Genomic DNA, 20,513 nt, shown 5'->3' with positions numbered 1-20,513 from the left:
AAAATATTGTGCTACTTATGACTGGTTTTGTGGTCCAGGCAGGGACAGATTATTTAAAAAAAATAAGAGGCTTTTTTGTTTCATATTTAATAGTTGTTGTTTTTTATCATGCAAGCATGTTGTATTTTCTTATTAGAAATTTCAACTGCATAACCATCTTTTTATCTCATTATTTAAACTATATTTACTTAAGTATTAACATTTAAAATGGGTTTTCATTGTTTTGGCCCTTAAAAGTGCCCACTGGTTGGGTCATTCTATGTTTTCATGCCCACAAAGAATTAAATAAAATATTAAACTCACAAATTTTATACATGAACATCACAGTAATACATGATCACAACTGAAAAACTAGCTTTTTTAGTTTGATCACATATTTAGTGAAAATAAAATTTCCTTGCATGAGGATTTTTGTTTCATGTTTAGTAGTTTTCTGATCATGCATACATACAGGTGTGCATGCATGCATGCAAATAGATAAAAATGGAGACAGAAAAGCAGAAAGACTTACGAATATGACACTAATATGAACAGATAAAAATATGAACAGATTATTGACGGATGTGCATGTTCCTAAGAAGATGAGAGTCTGGAAATTAGATGCACAGTTAACATAAATTTTCAATTAAAGCATCTCAGAATAATGCACTAGGTTGTAGAATTTACTGAAAATCAAACCTAAATCAGTACATCTCCTGGTGTAAAATCTTATTTCTTAGTCTAATTGAATGCAGGTGTTTCTAAAGCATCTATGTTCAGCTGTTTTGACCAGTTGCACAGTTTCTCAGCCTCTTCCTCCCATTCAGACTCAGATGAGTTGTAATCTTCTGTCTCAACTGATGGCAGAACTATCTTGATGTCCAGTTTCTCAGTCATCTCATTCTGTTTCTTCATGTCATGGGTGTTAACATGCTTTGCTTCATCTAATATCTGGAATCGGAGAGCAAACTGTATTTGGTCCCAGAGCAAATTCACATAAATCATCGTCTCAATAATTTCATCAACATGTTATTTTTCTAATCTATTTTTTCTCATTTCTGTCACCTAGCTTGTGTTCCCCTCAGCCATCACCAATTGAAATTATATAAATATATATATATATATATATATATATATATATATATATATGTTAACAGTAGTTAATGGATAATACAAATGTTTTTTTTTTAAACATATCAGTTAGTGTTGAAATTAACTAAGACACATTAATGCAATAAGAGTATTTTTTCATTAATGTTAACTAGGTAATAATGTTAAATTAAACCTTTTTGTAAAGTAACTTTTTTTAAACCGTTTGGTTTATTTAGCCTTGTACTTTTTTTTTCAAAATTTTTTCCACAGTTGGCATTAAAAGTGATGGGAATCCATAGAGTATATTTTTAGAAAGATGCAAAAACTACTGTATTATAAAAATGAAGCATACTCTTTCAGCCTCGCTCAGGCCGTAGAGGTGTCTCTTACGAGCCGCAGTGTTTTGAGCACGGGCAGATTGTCGTGAAGAGACCCGGGAACCTCTGTAATGTGACAAAGACACATTAAAAGGGTTCACAAAGGGTGAACTATTCCTTTAAGAACATTTTTTATTTATATTATTCTTTAACTTTGGCAATGGGTTTGTTTCTGTGGTCCAAGAGTGTTAGAGACTATAATACAAGATGAAACTGAATACCTGTGTGAGATCTGCTGTCCAGCACAATGAGAGCGGGCTAGATGTCTAAATGGCAATACAGTCTTCAACATGCCTCTGGTTCCTGGCTTCACACCCTCTTTGAGCATGACGTCCCGGGACAGCACCTTCAGAGACAGGAACCTCCATCTGTTTTCCCTTCCTCCTACACATGCTGGAAGCTCATCCAGGTGGCTGGAATACTGAGTGGGAGAAAAGGGTGAACGTCACAGAATTGGCCTGTGAATATAGCCTGAAGGGTGTTTTTTTTCATCCACCTTCATATAGTCTCTCATGCAAATCACATCTTGTGGATCAACGGCAGCTCCATGAAACTCATCCACTGACATTAGATCCATAAATGCTCTGTTTCCCATCATTCTGCAGGTGTCTGCTGTGGCCTGTTGACGCAGACATACATAGTACAATAAATGCATATTTTACTTTCATAGTAAACCATTCTTTATTTCAGCAAAATCTTGGATGTGCAAAAATAATCTGATCTGATCTGATATGAGACCAGCACAGGGTTTTTGTTAAATGAGCCAAAATCATCAGAATTAAAAGAACCAAAGACTTAAACTACTTCAGTCTGTGTGTATTGAATTTATTTAATACAAAAGTTCACAATTTGAGTTGAATTACTGGAATAAATGAACTTTTCCACAACATTTTAATTTATTGAGATGCACCTATAGATTATACAAAACTATATTATAGATTATAAAAAGATTTTAGGCTATACAAAAAAAAAGAAAAAAAAAATGAAATGGTGAATTAATGGTCTTGGATTATGAAAAAAAAGATAAAATCTGTAAAATAAATGGTAAAAATATTTTAATATAACTATTTAAATATTTTTATTTAAACTAGCATTTCTCATTTTAATTTAGTTAACTTGATAAATAACTAAACTAAAACTGAAACTAGGATGCATCTGAATAAACCTGATGCAAGACCAGTACTGGATTACATAGGTAAAATAAAAAAATAAATAAAATACAATTAATACGAATAAAATGTTAAATAAGTAAATATACTTTTTTAATTATTTTTATTTAAACAAGTTGCCAGGGCAACATTTAACATTTTAATTTAGCTTAACTTGATAAATTACTATAACTAAAACTAAAATTGAAATAAATATAAAAAAATAAATAAAAGCCAGAAATACGTAAAAAAAAAAAAAAAAAATTGATAAAAACACAACAAAATGGCTAAACTTTTTAACTTTAAAAATATTAATAAAAACGATTCTATTATTGCAGTGATTCTGAAATAACACTGAACCAGCATTCGGGACCTGATTGGAGGGAGAAAAGACTTTTTTGCCAGACATATAGTGTCCTCCTCCTCCAATGTGGACAATCTTGAAGACAAGTGAAGGTGGAAACTGAGGACCTGCAAACCTGAACAGAAGTTTAGATATCAGGGAGACACCGGCTAGTTGTCACATGTTTTGTTTGCAGTAAATCTTATTCAGAGTGGGTTAAGAAGAGGGCTGTTATTGCATAAGACCGCTTAAGGTCCACCTTATAATGCTGCTTGATGATGTATGTATGAAGTTTATACCTGAATCTGATCTTGCACTTCAGACTGGGGTCTTTCAGCAATTCAGCTTCTCTGGGACTGAGCTGACGCAGAACTGCTGATGCCAGACACTGTTCCTGAGACACACACACACTCACACACGATCAAATTTAGTACAATGAAAGTGCTGACAGAAATGTTGCAGAAAAATCAACCACATATATCATAAATAAACTGCATTGATTAACAGTAAAACAGATGAAGTAGTGATTTCTAGTAAAAATGAACAAAATTACAAGGATTCGAAGATGTAAACATAACAAAGATTATTCACATACAGCAATAAATAAATGGCCAAAATATGTTTTAAATATGCTGAATATATGTTATAATTCAAACAGTGAAGCTTAATGAAATATATTTTCTAAAAAATAATATATATTTAGTTTTAACTTTAAATTTCAAAATGTATTTCAGGGTCAAGAAATAATAATGATAATAATAATAATTATCATCATTTATTATAAATATAATATTGGAATTTTCTTATTTAAATGTGTTATATGATGTTCATATATATATGTTATGTCTTGTCTTGTCAGGTTCCTGTTTCCTTTTACTCTGTCTCCCTCTTCTGGTCTTTTGGGTTATTTTCCCTTTCCCTTTCTCGTTTCCCAGCTGTTAATCATCTTCTCTGACTACCTCGTTTGCACTCTGCCCACCTGTTGCCTCTTTCCCTCTGATTATTCCTCTATTTCTTCCTCTGCTTTTGTTGCCTTCTCCTCAGATTCTCTTTGAGCTTTTCTCGTAGGAAGCATACTACTACCCTGTCAGATTTGCCTGATGCAGAGAGAGTTCATCCCTCACAGTCAGCCCGTAATCCGTGTCCCCTCTGAGAGACCCGCGGCCCCAGACTGCTGCCAAAGAGACCTTTTTCAAGGTTTTTTTTTTTTTTTTTTTTGGCTGTTTTTTGTTTTGTTTTTTTATCGCCCGCTCTGAGGGTAGCTCATTTGCCTTTTTGTCTCAGAAGATCTTTTGAGTTTTCATTAAAGTCTCTATTTTCTGTTGAACCGCATTTGGGTCCTCACTCACCTCCTTAACTATATATATATATATATATATATATATATATAATTTTTTTTCTGTATGTGATTGCATTTTCTTGGGTTGAAATAAATTTTACAAATATTTAAAAAAAACTATTAAATATTTTTATGTGCAATATAAATATGTTCATGTAAATAAATTAATAAATTAAAAGCTTTTATTTTGTATGCGATTAATCATTTGACAGCACTACTATTTTGTTTTTTCTACTTCAAAATGTTTTGTTAAGCTCAGTGTGTTACTTTTCTCTTTTTGAATCATTTGTGAGATATAATAATGTAATAACATTATAATAATTCACACTCAAAGTTCTGCTGTAGAGTTGTAAGAACTCACAGCTGAGCGTACAGTGTTCATCATGAGTCTGAAGAGCCTTCTGTCCCTAAAACATCTCCAGTAAGCCTGAATTCTTCTGGCACAGTTCTCATAGTTCTCCAATCTAAATCAGAAACAATCATTCTGAACATTACAAATAATATTTTCGTTTGCAAAGTCTATAAAGTATCAGATGGCACTCACCTCTCCTCCATAACATTTCCACACACACACACTGATTAACACTGATTGAGTGTTTTTATGATTATGTTCTGTAGTGTTTGTCAACACGAGCAACGCGTGATGTCTGTTGTCAGGCCAGTGCACGCGCCTGAAGCCGTTGCTAGGAAACCAGTGAACGTATCAGCCAAGAGAGGATGATAATAAACTACATTTCCAGCTTTAAAGCTTTCCTTCTTACAAACTAAGTAATATAGAACAATTAATGGCCAAAATATCAGTTATTAATTTGATTACTAATATGTACTACTAATATTTCTAATATATGATTGATTACAGTCGATAAGTCAAACAAGTTTCGACTGTAATACGCTTCATAAACACTAGATGGCGGGAAAACACTGAATGACTAAAAATGATTGAATTTTATCATCTACAAAATAAATTAATAAAAATAAATTAAATGACTGTTGAGTGAGACTGATGGGATTTAAGATGTGTTGTTGACTTGTGAATGGTCTATGTATTTATTCAATGTATTTTATTAATTATTTTAGACACAAGATGCCTTAACAACTTTAACAAACTAAAACTGTCAAACTAAAAATTGTAATATTAATTTTAGTTTGACATTTTTTTTTAATACGTCTCTGTTTTTTATTTTATTTTATTTCTATTTGTATTTGTAGTTATTTTACTACGAGTTAAATTGAATTAAAATAATTTTATTGTATTTCAAGTAATGAATTTCTTTATGTTTTTAATTTTATTCAACTTTAATAACCCTGTTCTGAATAAAATAAATCAATGAATACACATAGCTTGCATAAAATGTTAAATAAATAAATATCCATTTCTATCCTATTGCTAAATGATTATTCGAAATTAATATGATTTTTATTTATTCCAATGTTTAGGTATTATGCCCTAGCATACATAAAGAATAAATATTACAACCTGTAAAAATGAATAAATTTCAAGGGAGTGCAGTGAGCCAGATGAACCTGGTTTTTTTTTTTTTTTTTTTTACTTTTTATTGTATTTCAAGTAACAATATTTTTAATGGTTTTAATTTTATTCAACTTTAATAACCCTGTTCTGAAAAAAAATAATAAATCACTGGATACACATAGATTGCATTAAAATGTTAAATAAATAATTAAATATCAATTTATATCCTTATGCTAAAATATTATTCGAAATTAATATACATTTAAATTATTGCAATGTTTATGTATTATGCCCTAGCACTGAAGAACTGTAATATATAAAGAATAAATATTAACATCCTGTAGAAAATGTATACATTTCAAGGGAGTGTATTGAGCCTGATCAGCATTTTTTTTCTTTTTATTGTATTTCAAGTAAGGATATTTTTTAATGGTTTTAATTTTATTCAACTTTAATAACCCAGTTCTGAAAAAAAAAATCACTGAATACACATAGATTGCATTAACAAAATTAAATAAATAATTAAATATCAATTTATATCCTAATGCTAAATATTATTCGCAATAAACATACATTTAAATTATTGCAATGTTTCTGTATTATGCCCTAGCATTGCAGAACTGTAATATAGGGAGTGTAGTGAGCCTGATGAGCTCTAGATGGCGCTCCGCGGATGAAAGTCTGATCGCGGCTCAATGGAAACAGAAGAAGAAGAAGAAGAAGAGCGCAGCATGTACAAGGTGAGAGTTATAAACTTGAGTCGAGTCGTTCAGTTTGTGTTCTTCTGTTTATTTCTCTCGCTGACTCACTGACATCACATTCAGTCCCGCGTCTTAAATACACATGTACAAAGATTTCACTTCTGGGGATTTATTATAAAGATAAATATATATTTTTCATCTTTAAAGAGGCATTTGAGAGCAGGAAATACAAGGACACTGCAGAATATTTAAAATATAATAAACAGTTTTACTTGTTTACATAAACTTGTTATTCTTTATACTATTTTAGACTGCTCTTTTTCTATAGACTGAGTTCAGTGTGTAAAAATCTAAATTTATCGGCGCGATTTGTAATGTTCAATAAGATTAGTAAAAGTCAAAGTGTCTTTTGGCTTTATTGACTTTTCCACCGTCTATGCTCAAAGTATAAGATGAAATTAAAGTTTATATGTCGACTGTTACTAACCTTACATTTGATATTAGCTCGGCTATTTTGTTAAAAATGTGTTATACCGTGTGATAAGAGTGCGCTGCTGGTCCACATGTGGCCGCTAGACGGCGACAAAACCGTTAAATCCCAAAGACACTGAAACAACGTTCTGCTTTAATGCTGATTTAACACAATAATGTAAGTAAAAATATTAAACATAAATGAACTAAAATAATAGCTTTTTATAAATATTATAATATTTTCTGGTGGCAAAACTTGTGCTGCAATGAATATATATTTATATATATATATATATATATATATATATATATATATATATACACACTGTATGTGTGTGTGTGTGTCTGTGTATATACTGTACACCCAAACATAAAATGTACATGATGATTAGAATATTGAAAATGTTAAAACAGAAGAGAAAAATGGCATTAAACAATTTTATTACACTAATTGCTCTTAATTATAATTATTTAATTAAATTATACACATATGTTATTTATGTATTGTTAGTTTTTATTTTTATATTTTCAGTTTTAATTGTATGTATTCTTTTGTCATTTTATTATTATTTGCCTTGTTTTTAGGCAATTAACTTACTTGTGGAACCGGGGGAAATGTATAAACTGAAACGTTATCAATTTCTCATATGCAAATAGAAGTGAATATCGGTCAAATGAAAAACTTGTGACACGTTTGTGTGTCTTTGACCTTTGACCTCAACACTGACCACCTTTAAAATGATTTGACCTCCAATGTCTGATATTGTGTGACTGTTCCTCATTGAATCCCTCACAGTTCAGCTCTATGAGAAAGCGAGGGACCTTGACTGTCCTGAGAGCAGCTGTGTGTGGGCAGCTTGAGGAAATATGCTGTGTGTTATTCTTGCTTAAATGGAAAGTGTTCGGTGTGTTGACAGTGAGCACAAACCGCAGCTGTCTTCAGGTCTTCTGCGGTGTTTGGACCGGTTCATCCATGCTCTGTGTTTCTGTGGCTCTGATAGGTCGGAGTGGTCACAGGAGTCTCTGGCACTCTGGGATTGATATCTGCCTCTGTGCTGGCGTCCTCGGCCTCGGCCTCCGTCTCTGCTGATGATGACAAACCCGGCGCGACTCTGAGTGTAGATGAGGTCATCTCGCATCACACACACACATTCTGACACCAACACCAACTGAAACACTACACAATGCATTTTACATAAAGAAAATCAGACAAGCAAAAAATACAAATCTAATCTAGTGAGAATGAGATCCAGCATTGAGAAAAACAATATTATTATTTGATGATAATTGATGCATATTTAACACTCTGTTATGAGAGTCATTTAAAATATTGCATAATATGTGGGGGGGGGGGATTATAAAAATTTTCTTGGACAATATGAACCTATATGAATATATATATATATATGATCCTACTATGTTTACTCTTATGTTTTTGGGATGAAATGTGATGCAGACTAGACAAGTTTCATGAGAATTGCCCATTTAAATTAGTTTTTAATTACAGTATTAAAATCTAAAAAATTAAAAAAAAATTGCAGTTGAAAAAAAAAAAAAAAGAAAATACATGAGTAATAATTCTATTGAGCCAAATATCATTTAAACATTAAACTCAAAAGTTAAATTAAAAAAAAAAAAAAAAAATCTTAAAATATCTGTATGCAATACAGTAAACAGACAAAAATGCTTATTTGTAATGAAAAATGAACAAGTAGGTGTAGGGTTTTTTTTTTTCATGCAAAATATAATTACACATTCTTTCTTTGGACTTCAGAGTGAAATGTGTTCAGCTGAGCCTGAGTTTAACTAAGTCTTCATTGGTTTATGGACTGTGTTTAACAGAACCTGAATGATGTGTGTTCCCAGCGAGGATGGTCATTTTAACTTTGACTCTGTTGCTCTGGTAGCTGTCTCTGTACACGACGGCGCAGCAAAAGTACGAGCACGTGGAGCCTGAGAGAGGACAGGTGGAGGAGAGCGTGGCCAGACTGAGAGAGCTGGCAGAGCCCTACAGCAGCTGGTGCCAGGTAACAGCTCAATCACGCAGCACTTTTAACACGTTTAACAAGCTCGACTGGTTCAGGATGCTCTTTGGGCTAGTTCGTGTACTAGTACTTCCATTTCTGTGTTAATCAGCCGCATGAGAATGCAGTAAATGCAGCTTGGTGGCTTATTTGCTCAGCATGGCTTTTCTATTTCTCCATTTCTTCATTTTAGGACAGAATGTGGTCTCAGTTGTTATTTACACTCTACAGCCACTAACTTTCACTCACTTGAATAATTCAATCCTTTACAACAGCTGGAAACCAGCAATCAGCCAGGATCTCTCACAAAATCATCACAAAAAATATATTTTTATATATGATCATTATCATAGTTTTTTAAATTCCTTTGTTAATGTTTTATTTTAATATTATGATATTTTATTAAAGTGATTTTGAAGGAATATGTAGTGGCGCAATGTAAAAAAAAACTAAAGATTTTATTTTTCTATACAATTTCTGTATTATTTCTTCTTTTGCTTTTTGGATAAAAGTTAATGCAGATATGTTTTGTGAGATTGACCCATGTAAAATAAAAATGTATTTTAATATTAGTTTAAATAAACAAACAAACAAATGCAGAATTTAATCTAAATGACTAATCATTTGTCCGGCCTACTGCTTTCATATTTCCAAACACTTGAAACTTCATATTTAGTTTGTTTGCTTTTGTCTAAATTGGAGCTGCATTCTGTGAGATTTGATTGTTTTTCTGCATTTAAAAAGTTTTATTCTCTTCTTTTCTTTTCTCTTTAAAAGCTGTGTCAAACACAGAGCTGGTCACATTATTTTACAAACAAACAGACCTTAAAAAAAGGAAAAAACAGATCACCAGCATCTGTACGGCACATGCTGTCGATTACCACAGAAGAATAACAAGAAGTCTTCAGTCTGTAAAAACAAGCAAAAATCATGTGTACAGTAATGAATCCAATAACATTCACTTTTACATGAAGAAAGGTTTTTAACAACAATAGAAGCTGTTCTTATATTAAGCCTAGTCTAAACATGATTTATGTTTGTTTTTACAAATTGAAAATTTTCAGTAAAATGTAACTTAAAGCCTTTATATATAAAATACATTATAAAAGTTAAAATTAAATTTAAAAGAAAAATTAAATAATGCATTAATTATGCATTGTAATGCCCCATATAAGTGTGGTTACAAGTATTCATGATATATTCATAATGCTTTATAATACAACGCTTCTCTTTTCATTGTTACACCTTTAGAAAGTACAGTGCATTAAAAGACACGAAAGACCTTTACATTTTATAATGCATCATTTATGAAAAGATATAATGCATTAGAATGTACTGTATGGATAGCTTTCTAATGCATTATGCGTTTTACCTTGTTTTCTTGCTAGTCATCAACATGTCACAGATGTTGTCAGTAGGTGAATAAGTTGAGCAAATGAGCTTTATAAAGTTTAGAGAGAAGCATTACTGAAATGTTCATGGAATGCAGCTCTTTCTTGTGATCTGTGACTCTTTTCATTGTGATTTATCATCGTTTGACCTTCACTGATGATGATGTTGTGATGATTTGGCTCCTCTTCATCTTAATGTGCCGTCTACTGCTGGTTGCTGGTGGTCTGATCCGGTCCAGCAAACGGCCAGCTCGGCCAAACAGACAGCACAGGTACCCACGAGCACACACACACACACACACACATCATCATCATCTTTACCCACGCTGCTCTCTGCTCTCACGCTGTTTGCTGAGTATAGAACAGATTTCTGCTCTTTGTGGCCCAGAGGCCTTACTATGTCACTACTGCACATGTGACTCTGGAGCACAAAAGCAGTCTGAAGTCTCTGGGGTATATTTGTAGCAATAGCCAACAATATATTGTATGGGTCAAAATTATCCATTTTTCTCTTATCCCAAAAATCATTAGGATATTAAGTAAAGATCATGTTACATGAAGAGATTTTGTAAATTTCTTACTTTAAATATATCAAAACTTACTTTTTTGATTAGTAATATGCATTGCTAAGAACTTCATTTGGACAACTTTAAAGGAGATTGTCTCAAATTTGTGATTTGTTTGCACCCTCAGATTCCAGATTTTCAAATAGTTGTATCTCGGCCAAATATTGTCAGCGTCAGCTTTCAGATGATGTATAAATCTCATCTTGAAAAATGGACCGTTACGACTGGTTTTGTGGTCCAGGGTCACATATTTGCATTACCAAACTGAATGGCACTGGTGACTGTTCAAACAGGTTTTGCCAAATGTTTTTGCTTTGGCCATTGGTCAGACAAAGTCTCGTTCCAGTCAGTGCAGCTGTGTCGCTCGGGAGGATTTAAAATCATGCTTTAACAAAATGTTCAATTTTCCTTCTCAGCATATAATGCCATGTTAATCATTTTGTATACTGTTGTTGGGTTTCTGCAGTTCAATTTAATATTTGATAATTAGTTTGAAATATTTTCAGTGTTGATGAAACAAACCAAAGGAACCAGAGGTAAAGAATCCACAGTTTCATCGTGTGTGTGTGTTTATCTAGATCTTATTTTCTGTCTTATTTTATTATTATTTATATAATATTATAGTATTAAATAATATTTTTAACTAGTTTTATATTTTCAGTCTATTTTAATTAGTTTTAGTACTTGAATTGTTTTCATTCTTTCTTTCTTTTTATTAGTTTCCTGTCATTTCAGTAACTCTGTTTAGATGTAATTTATTCTCATTTCAGTTCTAGTCTAAGTCTACTTGTTTTATTTCAGCAATTTTCATAAATTTCATAAATTATATTTCGTAAATATTTTAACGATTTGGATTTTCAAGGCCTGAAATAAGAAACCTTGATGTTTTTGACATCATGAAAACATGCAGATGTCTTTTTTTTCTAGAGCCATTTTCTTATTTTAGTATTAATTATATTATAATATTTAATCTTTTTTTTTCATTAGTTTTATATTTTTATTTTTTTATTTTTCATTTGAATTTGTGTTTTAACAGCTTAATTTCTGTCAATTTATTAGCTTTTTAAAATATTTATATATAGTTTGAATTTATTCTTATTTCCGTTTTAGCAACTTATTTGAATTTTTAATCTAATCTGATGTATATTTCAAAAATATTTTTTCAGGAATATAATTTTTAATATTTTTAGTTAACAATAACAACACTGATGTTTTAGTCTGTTTGTTGAAGGAAAACGATTGAGGGGCCTCATTTATAAAGTGTGCATTCACACTAATTAGGTTTTCGAGTGTGTGTATGCTTAAATCCACGTCAACACTCATTTTTGTAAAAAAACATGGCCTTTGACGTAGAAAGTAAGCTGTTCTTGCAGCTCGCTGTTCGAAATTAAAGGATTTGGGAGACCACTCATTTGTGCGCAAGTTCAAGATCATTTGCAGCACAAACACAAAGTGGAAAAATGATTTTTATTTGTCATAACCCACATGAGGAGGCAGGACACACTGACCCACATCTGAAAGCAGAACAGCCTTTAAAAAAAAAACCAAGAAGCGAAATTCTGCAGTGTTTTTATGAAATATGTTAACACGTTGACCTCATACAGTGGTGTGAGTTTGGGGCGGGACTTTGTCCGTCCGACCAATTGCAGACAGGAGGAGTGTTTGGACCTGTCTGAAAACAGTCATTATTATTGCTGTCCCATCTGGTGAAGCTAAAGCCACAGAGATCGCACATTTACATGGTAATGCGGGAGAAATTTTATTTGCTTAAAAGATTAAGCAATTAGATCATATTTAATAAATATAGTATTATTTCCCAACTATTGTAGTATTAGTTATTATTTTGAATCATTTATTATATAAAATTCTTACATCAAGACATTTATTTAAGAAAGAAAATTACATGATATTAAGCCTTGTTTTTTGAAAAAACGTATCAAAATTAATTGTTTTTGCATATTTGGTTTTTCTGGTGCAGCTTTAAATCTTTCTTGTATTTTTATAATATGTATTATGTAATAATTTGTATATACTTACCCGCTGTCCTTAGTTTGCTCAAGTTCTTCATCAGATTCTGCTCTATATCAGATATATTCTGTTCTACCTTAGGTCACATACCGCAGACGATCTGATTGTCAAGATATAGACTGTTATATCTCTGTCAGTCATGCATTAGTTGTTTATGGCTACTGATAAAGATTTCCCAAGGAGGTGCATTTATCAAATATCAAAATATAACCTAGATGCTATAAAGTACACTTATAAACCTTTGGTCTCTGCGGAAGTTCACAAAGGGTTCGGAGAAATAGTTCAGCCAAAAAAGAGATTTTCGAGACCCTTATAAAACTAAATCAGATATATGGTCTGATCTTTTCCATGCAATAAAAATATTCCTTAAAACTTGCAGTTTGTTTTCCTACACTCTACACTGAATTTAAGTCTTTGCTCAGCATTTAGCATGTAATACTGACTATAAAGTTTAACTAGAGATGCTTGTAAGTAATATTCTTTTGCACTGACTCTCAGGGCGTCTATGGGACGGTGAAGCCCAAGGTCGACAGCACTGTACAGTTCGGACAGAGTAAGCAAACGAACACACATGAAACATGCTCTCATACTGGACTTTTTCAGTCATAAAGTGAATCTTTGCACTGTCATCTAGACAGTTATGCCTACTTGAAGAATCCTCCGCCTGAGTTTTACCCCAGAGCCGGAGTCATCGGATTTGCTGGGATTCTGGGCCTTTTCCTTGGAAGAGGTAGTTAAAGATTTAATGATTGCTTTTGGAGCCTGCATTTAAAAAACAAATATTTTCATTACAAATATCGAAAAAAAGTTTACTCAAGATGCAGAATGACTTAAGATATTAAGTCTTGTTTTGTGATAAATTAAATAGGGAGTTCATGATTAAAATAAGAAAGAAATCTGTCAGTGGAATCAGAAAATTTCACTTAATTTCAGGGGTAAAACAAGAATATTTTTCTGACCTTGTTGGCAGATATTTTTTCTTCTTTTAAGCAAAAACGCTTCATTTTCATACGTTTTCCAGAAAACAAGGATTGATATCCGAAGTCATTTTCCTTCTAATGTAAATATGTATTTGTATCCCTCCCAAAACGTGAATACTATTCATTTGCTTTACTGCACTCACGATATTTCAGATACAAAACCATTCAGTAACATTTTTTTATATTTTCTGGAAAAAAGTTTTTTTTTGCACACTTGGGCTGCATTTATTTGATCAAACATACAGTAAAATTGTGAAATTATATTACTATGAAAAAATACTTTTTTCTATGTGAATATATATTAAAATGTAATTTATTCCTGTGATACAAAGCTGAATTTTCAGCATCATTACACATGCATCAGTCACAGGATCCTTCAGAAATCATTCTAATATGCCGATTAACTGCTCAAGAAACAGTTGTGCCGCTTCATATATTTTAGTGAAAACTCAGTAATGTATAAAAGAACAGTGTTTATTTGAAACAGAAATTATAAACGTCACTTTTCATGAACTGAATGTGTCCAATTGAGAATGAAACCTTTGAACAGTAGTGTGATTTTTAGTGTAATCTTGTCATATCAAGGCTCCAGGCTGAAGAAACTGATCTACCCGACTGGTCTGATGGCTGTGTCTGCGTCCATGTATTATCCTCGAGAGGCCGTGACCGTCGCAAAGGTAGGAGAGTCTGTGTTTCTTGTGTTTTTATTGGCTCAAGGGTTGTGAGCTGTTATCGGGCCTGGAAACGAGAGGAGGAAAAGGCGAGGCGAGGTTACGATCTGTAACTTTCCACCAGTTAAAAACAGCAGATGAAACACTTTCCTAACAACTCCCAGGCACATCAACACTGTGTCTAATATCAGCCGTTTGTCTGTTTGGATTGTAACCGATATAGACTTTGCAGTGGAAAGCGTTGTGAATATCTCTCTATCTCTCGCCTCACACACGTCCTGCTGAAATGCTGTCAACACACAAGTGAGCAATTTTAAGATCCAAATCTATCTGCAGGGCCCATCCTGTCAGATCTGCTGATGGAAATGCTGCGAAAGACCAGCGGGAGGCACTGATTAAACTATAAAACAGCCCCAAATTAGCTTCACATTTGGTTTGAGCCGAGTTCAAATTCAAGGTGTCAAGGTTAGACCGGGTGCTGTTTGAGTGACAAAGTCAATTGACAACGCTGTATGAGTGGTATTAATTATAACAGAGACGAATCAACAGTGAAATCTCTCACTACTTTCTGCATTTTGTCTGCTTTCATTGACATCTCATCATTCATCTCATACACTGCAAAAAGTGATTTTCTTTCTCAATATCTTTGTCATTTTGCAGTAGAAATATGTAGATATCGTTAAATCAGGACTTAGCATAAAATATCCATCCATCCCTCCATTATTTCTAAGAAAAACTTTTTTTTTCATATTCTTTTTGAGTCTTTTTTATGTTTATGCTTAAAACATAAAAAACAAAATCTGTCAGTTGGATCAGAAAAATAAATATACAGTATTTTTTATGTTTAAGCATAATTACGGTAAGATACACTTGTGTTTAAAAAATGAAAAAAAGTGCGTGTATATATATATATATATATATATATATATATATATAAGAAGTCTCTTATGCTCATCAAGGCTGCATTTAAATGATCGAAAATACAGAAAAAAAAACAGTAATTGTATTAATATAAAATAGTGGTTTCTATTTTAATATCCTTTAAAATATAATTTATTTCTGTGATGCAAAGCTGAATTTCCATCAGCCAATACTCCAGTATATGCTGATTTATTATTATAATTATCAATGTTGGATCAGAAAAAAATTGATATAGGGAAAAAAAGATTGTTCATGTTTAAGCATAATTATGATGGTTATGTAAAAATAAAAATTTCAGCTTTATATATATATATATATATATATATATATATATATATATATATATATATATATATATATATATATATATATATATATATAATGCATTGTGTTGCTGAAGAGTATAAAGCAACAAAAATATTGACTTGTATTTTAACTTCATAATTTGTACTGGCAGTGCATTATATCTCCAGACCAGATTTCCAAACGCTAGGGACAGTTGTGTAAGCCACCAATAACACGAGAGCCTTCAGCAGTAGAAACACACTGAAAAAAAAACATGTGCTCCCAGCAAAAAATAAAATCTCAGTGTATGTGTGTGTGAACGTTGCGCTTCACTGAAGTGACCTTTTCTAATCTCTCCACACAACAGGACACAGGAGACGCCGTGTACGATTGGGCGCTTCAGGCTTATGTTGCTGTGGAGAAACTCATCAAGAACAAACCTGCCTCAAAGAAAGTGAGTCTGGCTCTTCTCACACAGACTTTACATTCATGCATTTGCCCGATGCTTTTATCCAAAGCCATTTCATTGCATTCAAGGTTTTCATATTTTTTGCTTTTCTTAGGAATCAAACCCTCAGCCTCTACTGTTTGACCTACAGAAAGCATTTGAATACTGCAAATTTTGTGTTTGGAAACAATTTGTTTTGTGTTTTAATAGGATCAAGCTGAAAAGAGTTCAAGCGGGGAGACCAAAGCTTAGGTACAAAATATCAAACACAGATGCATACATTTAAGAAGCAGTTTAATAAGCATACAATTGTTTTACTGGAAACCTTTATTTGCATTAGATTGTAAAATATTAAACCAAGTGGCATCTTTAATAAAATATATTTTAAATGATTTACAATATACTTTATTTAACATACCACTTGTTTTAATACTTTGCAATCTAATGTGATGGCATGAAGGTCTGTGTTTTACAGATTAAATATGCCCTGTTCACAGCATTCATGGTTTTTCTCAGAAGTACTCATGACTGTGGTTTTCTGTGCTGTTTGTTTGCAGATGCATCATCGTCTCGCAGACAGTGAGCTTGTGATGCATGATCTCCATTCGCTCACATTCATGATCTGCTTTTGCACTAGCCACTTCCTCTTTCAGTATCAGACAGGAGCTAGTGGCCTGACTGGAAAGGTCTGAATTTGTAAAACTACTGCAATTGTATTAAAAACACAGTGGTGTACCAAAAGTAAATGTGATGGTGGTATGACTTCTGAATGTTGTATAAATGTGTGTGCAATCATATATTGTATGTATACACCATGTAGGGTGCAAGGAGGAAGTGTAAACTTCATTTAGGGTTAACATGTCAGCACGGTTTTCTCAGTCTGAACTTCCCCTTTCTGTGTGAACACTTAAAAAAAAAACTGCAACCGCTGCAGTTAAACAACCTTTGAACTAGTTTAGCCTAGACATCTGGCTTCCAAACAGCAGAATGCAATTAAAACACTTCCTGAACGAGATCATGGTCTCACATCAATTTATATAATTAAGTTTAACTTTGACAATTTAAAAAAAAAAAAAATCCAAATAATGAAATATTTCAAAAGACAAAATCCTGAGGTAGTGAACCAAAACGGTGTCTCCTTAATAGAGAACAGGGTTAAGAAAGTGATAGAAACAGGATGTGTTTCTCTGAGTATAATCTTTATTAACAGATACAGGTGTAATCAATAGACTACACATCAACAGTTGTAATCATGGTCCTCCTCTTGGGAGCGTTTCCTCCCGCACTTGCGTCTACTTGGATGACATCTTGATTAGGTTGCACTTGTCGATCTCGTACAGACGCCATCCCTCCTCGTGCGAGAGATCAGCCGCTCCGCGCCGCTTGTAGAACTCTATGGACGACGTGTTCCACTCGGCCACGATGAAGTGCATGCCGCTGCATCGAGTCTTCACTGCAGTCTGCAGACAATGACAAGAGTCAAGTTTGTGTCACAAGGTAGGCCTAGAGTAGATTATATATCAACTCAACTAAATAACTTTAAATAGCCATTACAGTTTTTGTAATGATTTACCTCACTCAGCATCTTCAGGATTTCAGAGCCAATTCCATAACCTGAAAGAAAGCAGTACAAATATTCTTTAAAGAATCCAAGTTATTTAAATGGGAAAAACTCGTTATTTTCTGAGAAATACATAAATTATATTTTCCATTTGTGTAACAAGTAATAGCATGATTAATATTGCTATTACTATAAATGGTGTTTGTTTTATTAAAATCAACATAATTATTAATACAAATGGTTACTATGATTAGAACATATATGCTAAGTGGAAACGCATCAGACCTCTGAACTCCGTCATCACATAGAAGTCCTCCAGATAAAGCAGCTTCCCAATCCAGGGGTCATAGGTGAAGTAGTACATGGCAAAGCCAACTACTGTATAACCTGAAGTGGAAATCATACACGAGGATGGTTAGTACACACAAAAAAAAAAAAAAAAAATAGGGAAAATTACAGGATTCTGATTCAGCGGATCTGACGTCATCACTAACAGATGACGCAGAGCGATAAACTGTAACTTTCCATCACAAACGTAGCATTAACTGTAACAATACCGTATCCATTACACAAACGGTTGTTTTTGTAAGAAAGATAACATTGATGTGTTTGGCTTGCCTTCAACGGACTGTTTATCTTTCGGTACATCAGCGACGACACAGTGATAAAACGGATGATCTCCGAAACCGTCCTCGAGCAGCTCTGAGAAAACAAACAATCGTCGTATAATAGATTATACGTTACACGGAAAGCACACGGTCTGGATTCTAAGACCGAATAACGGCTGTAACGTTACCTTTCTCGGTCAGGACGACCTGTTCCTCCATTTCCTCAAACTTCGCAAGTTCCTAGAATTAATTCAATAGAGTAAATTATCTCGCAAACATCAAAATATAAACAACGTCGACGAATAATTGTTTATTCGCGTCGTGTTTGTACCTTTATGAGTCGCAATATGTCTGACACGTCCTTGGGCTCGGCTTTCCGTAATATAAAATTGGCCATTTTCTTCTTTTACTCTTCTTCCCTTTTCTTACTAGACCTCGGTATGTGAAAAGCAGTAAGATTTGTTTCTTCATTCGGTTCCAAGGGGGCTACCCTCAGCAGAAAGTCCGGGTTTCTCACCCTGTCCGCGAGGAATCACATTAAGTCTGAAATCGCAGGAAGCGCTTTGTCTGAGTATTGCGCTGCTGCGGTATTTATAGGCGCACCGCTCTGACGTCAGCAACCGGAAGTGCTGTAGATCCGGCTTACATCAGTAGTAGGGTACAGCAGGATAACCAGTGCGAACCAGAACAGAAAAGGAGGACAGTCGGATATTGTGTCAAGGCTGCCAGTGCAATATGAGACACGGATTGTGTCCGTTTATAAATATTTCAGACTTTCAGAACAAAATTAGTTTTATTAAGCTCTTTTTTGACCCTTGAGAGAACACAAACTACTTCTAACAAAATGTCATAATTGATTAAGTTAATAAATTGTTACGAAAATATATACATTTAAATTAAAATGTAACTGCTAACAATATTTATTAATAAATCAATAAATTGTAAATAATAATAAACAAATAAAGATGAAATAAATTAATACAATTACCGTAAATAATTATTAATTTAATAATTAATTAATAACTAGTTATTATATTTATGATGCAATTTATTAACAATCAGTTCCAGTATTTATTAGAGTATTTTCAATAAATAGTTGAATTTTAAGTATGCATTTTAATTATAATATAGTTGAATGCACAACAATTAGAGTTAAAAGTTAAATGGAAAAACTGACATGAAAATCTAATGACTACTGTCTCGCACACTAAATATATATATATATATAAATATGTATATATATATATATATATATATATAAATATGTATGTATATATATATATATAAATATGTATGTATATATATATATATATACATATATATATATATATATATATATATATATATATATATATATATATATATACATATATTGAAATCTGTTTAATCTCAGATTTTCAGTGTGGTTTTAGACTTTTGGACCATATCAAAGTACAGTAGCATTGTCACATACTAGGTGTGCCCCAATTTGCATACTTATGCACTATTCTATTCTGTTTTTAGTATAAATAATGTATTAGTGTGTTCACACACTTGCCCAGATAATGCCAATTCCCAGATGATGCACTTAAATAACTGGAAAAAGCTATCAGACTCCGATGTTGACAACATGGTGACCTTGATGTCAATGATGATAACATAACCTTATTCATACAGTAGACAGTTGAGTGCATAGAATAAGAGCATAGTGTGTAATCTGAGACACTAATGTTATCATTATAATACTTGTTGAAGTTGTGTTTGAAGAATGTCATTCGCCTGCAGCACAAAGAGAAATAAAGTCTCCTGTTGATTACAGCTCACTCGTAGGTGTCATACTATCAAGCCAAGACAGGAACAACATATTTCAAGGTTTGCACAAAAGTCTGTGCCAAACAAAAGTGCTAGCTTGTACTTGCGAATGCAATCATCTGTGTGATTGTAGGCCTGTGGTCTGTTAGTTATGATGTTGTCATGCTCTGCTCATTAAGGCTGATGACAGATAGTTAGCTCTGCAGTGTAATTAGAAAACTAACATCACAGATTTTTACCTCTAATTAAATTTTTAGTTGCATGTGATTTCATAATTGGCAGCTATGGTAGATTTTCAAATGAACAGTTCACTGACTC

The 20,513-nt window shown here is 32.8% G+C and overlaps 3 protein-coding genes across 4 annotated transcripts; 1 reads left to right on the top strand and 2 right to left on the bottom strand.

Annotated features, from left to right (window-relative positions):
- Positions 1-293: 293 nt before the first annotated feature.
- Positions 294-4,738, bottom strand: c5hxorf58 (chromosome 5 CXorf58 homolog). Its single transcript, XM_059549032.1, has 7 exons — positions 4,640-4,738; positions 3,239-3,333; positions 2,970-3,075; positions 1,945-2,067; positions 1,670-1,869; positions 1,424-1,514; positions 294-930 (listed from the first exon to the last, which is right to left on the bottom strand). Exons 1-7 carry the CDS (start codon positions 4,661-4,663, stop codon positions 721-723), a joined length of 849 nt encoding a protein of 282 aa, XP_059405015.1. The 5' UTR covers positions 4,664-4,738; the 3' UTR covers positions 294-720.
- A 1,679-nt stretch (positions 4,739-6,417) lies between these two features.
- LOC132140602 (MICOS complex subunit MIC26-like) lies at positions 6,418-16,981 on the top strand. Of its 2 annotated transcripts, XM_059549418.1 has the most exons (10): positions 6,418-6,489; positions 7,923-8,048; positions 8,829-8,948; positions 10,576-10,608; positions 13,429-13,483; positions 13,565-13,660; positions 14,496-14,587; positions 16,155-16,241; positions 16,446-16,487; positions 16,793-16,981. In XM_059549418.1, exons 1-9 carry the CDS (start codon positions 6,445-6,447, stop codon positions 16,485-16,487), a joined length of 696 nt encoding a protein of 231 aa, XP_059405401.1. In that variant the 5' UTR covers positions 6,418-6,444; the 3' UTR covers positions 16,793-16,981. The 2 variants fall into 2 exon arrangements, with proteins under 2 accessions (XP_059405401.1, XP_059405402.1); XM_059549419.1 differs by lacking the exon at positions 10,576-10,608.
- A 436-nt stretch (positions 16,982-17,417) lies between these two features.
- Positions 17,418-18,986, bottom strand: sat1a.2 (spermidine/spermine N1-acetyltransferase 1a, duplicate 2). The gene is made up of 6 exons (XM_059549431.1): positions 18,736-18,986; positions 18,593-18,644; positions 18,415-18,498; positions 18,082-18,183; positions 17,809-17,849; positions 17,418-17,695 (listed from the first exon to the last, which is right to left on the bottom strand). Exons 1-6 carry the CDS (start codon positions 18,799-18,801, stop codon positions 17,528-17,530), a joined length of 513 nt encoding a protein of 170 aa, XP_059405414.1. The 5' UTR covers positions 18,802-18,986; the 3' UTR covers positions 17,418-17,527.
- Positions 18,987-20,513: the final 1,527 nt, after the last annotated feature.

This window comes from Carassius carassius, chromosome 5 (genome assembly GCF_963082965.1).
Source record: "Carassius carassius chromosome 5, fCarCar2.1, whole genome shotgun sequence".
In the NCBI taxonomy this organism is placed as follows: domain Eukaryota; kingdom Metazoa; phylum Chordata; class Actinopteri; order Cypriniformes; family Cyprinidae; genus Carassius; species Carassius carassius.
This window is presented reverse-complemented; position numbering and strand designations above follow the sequence as displayed.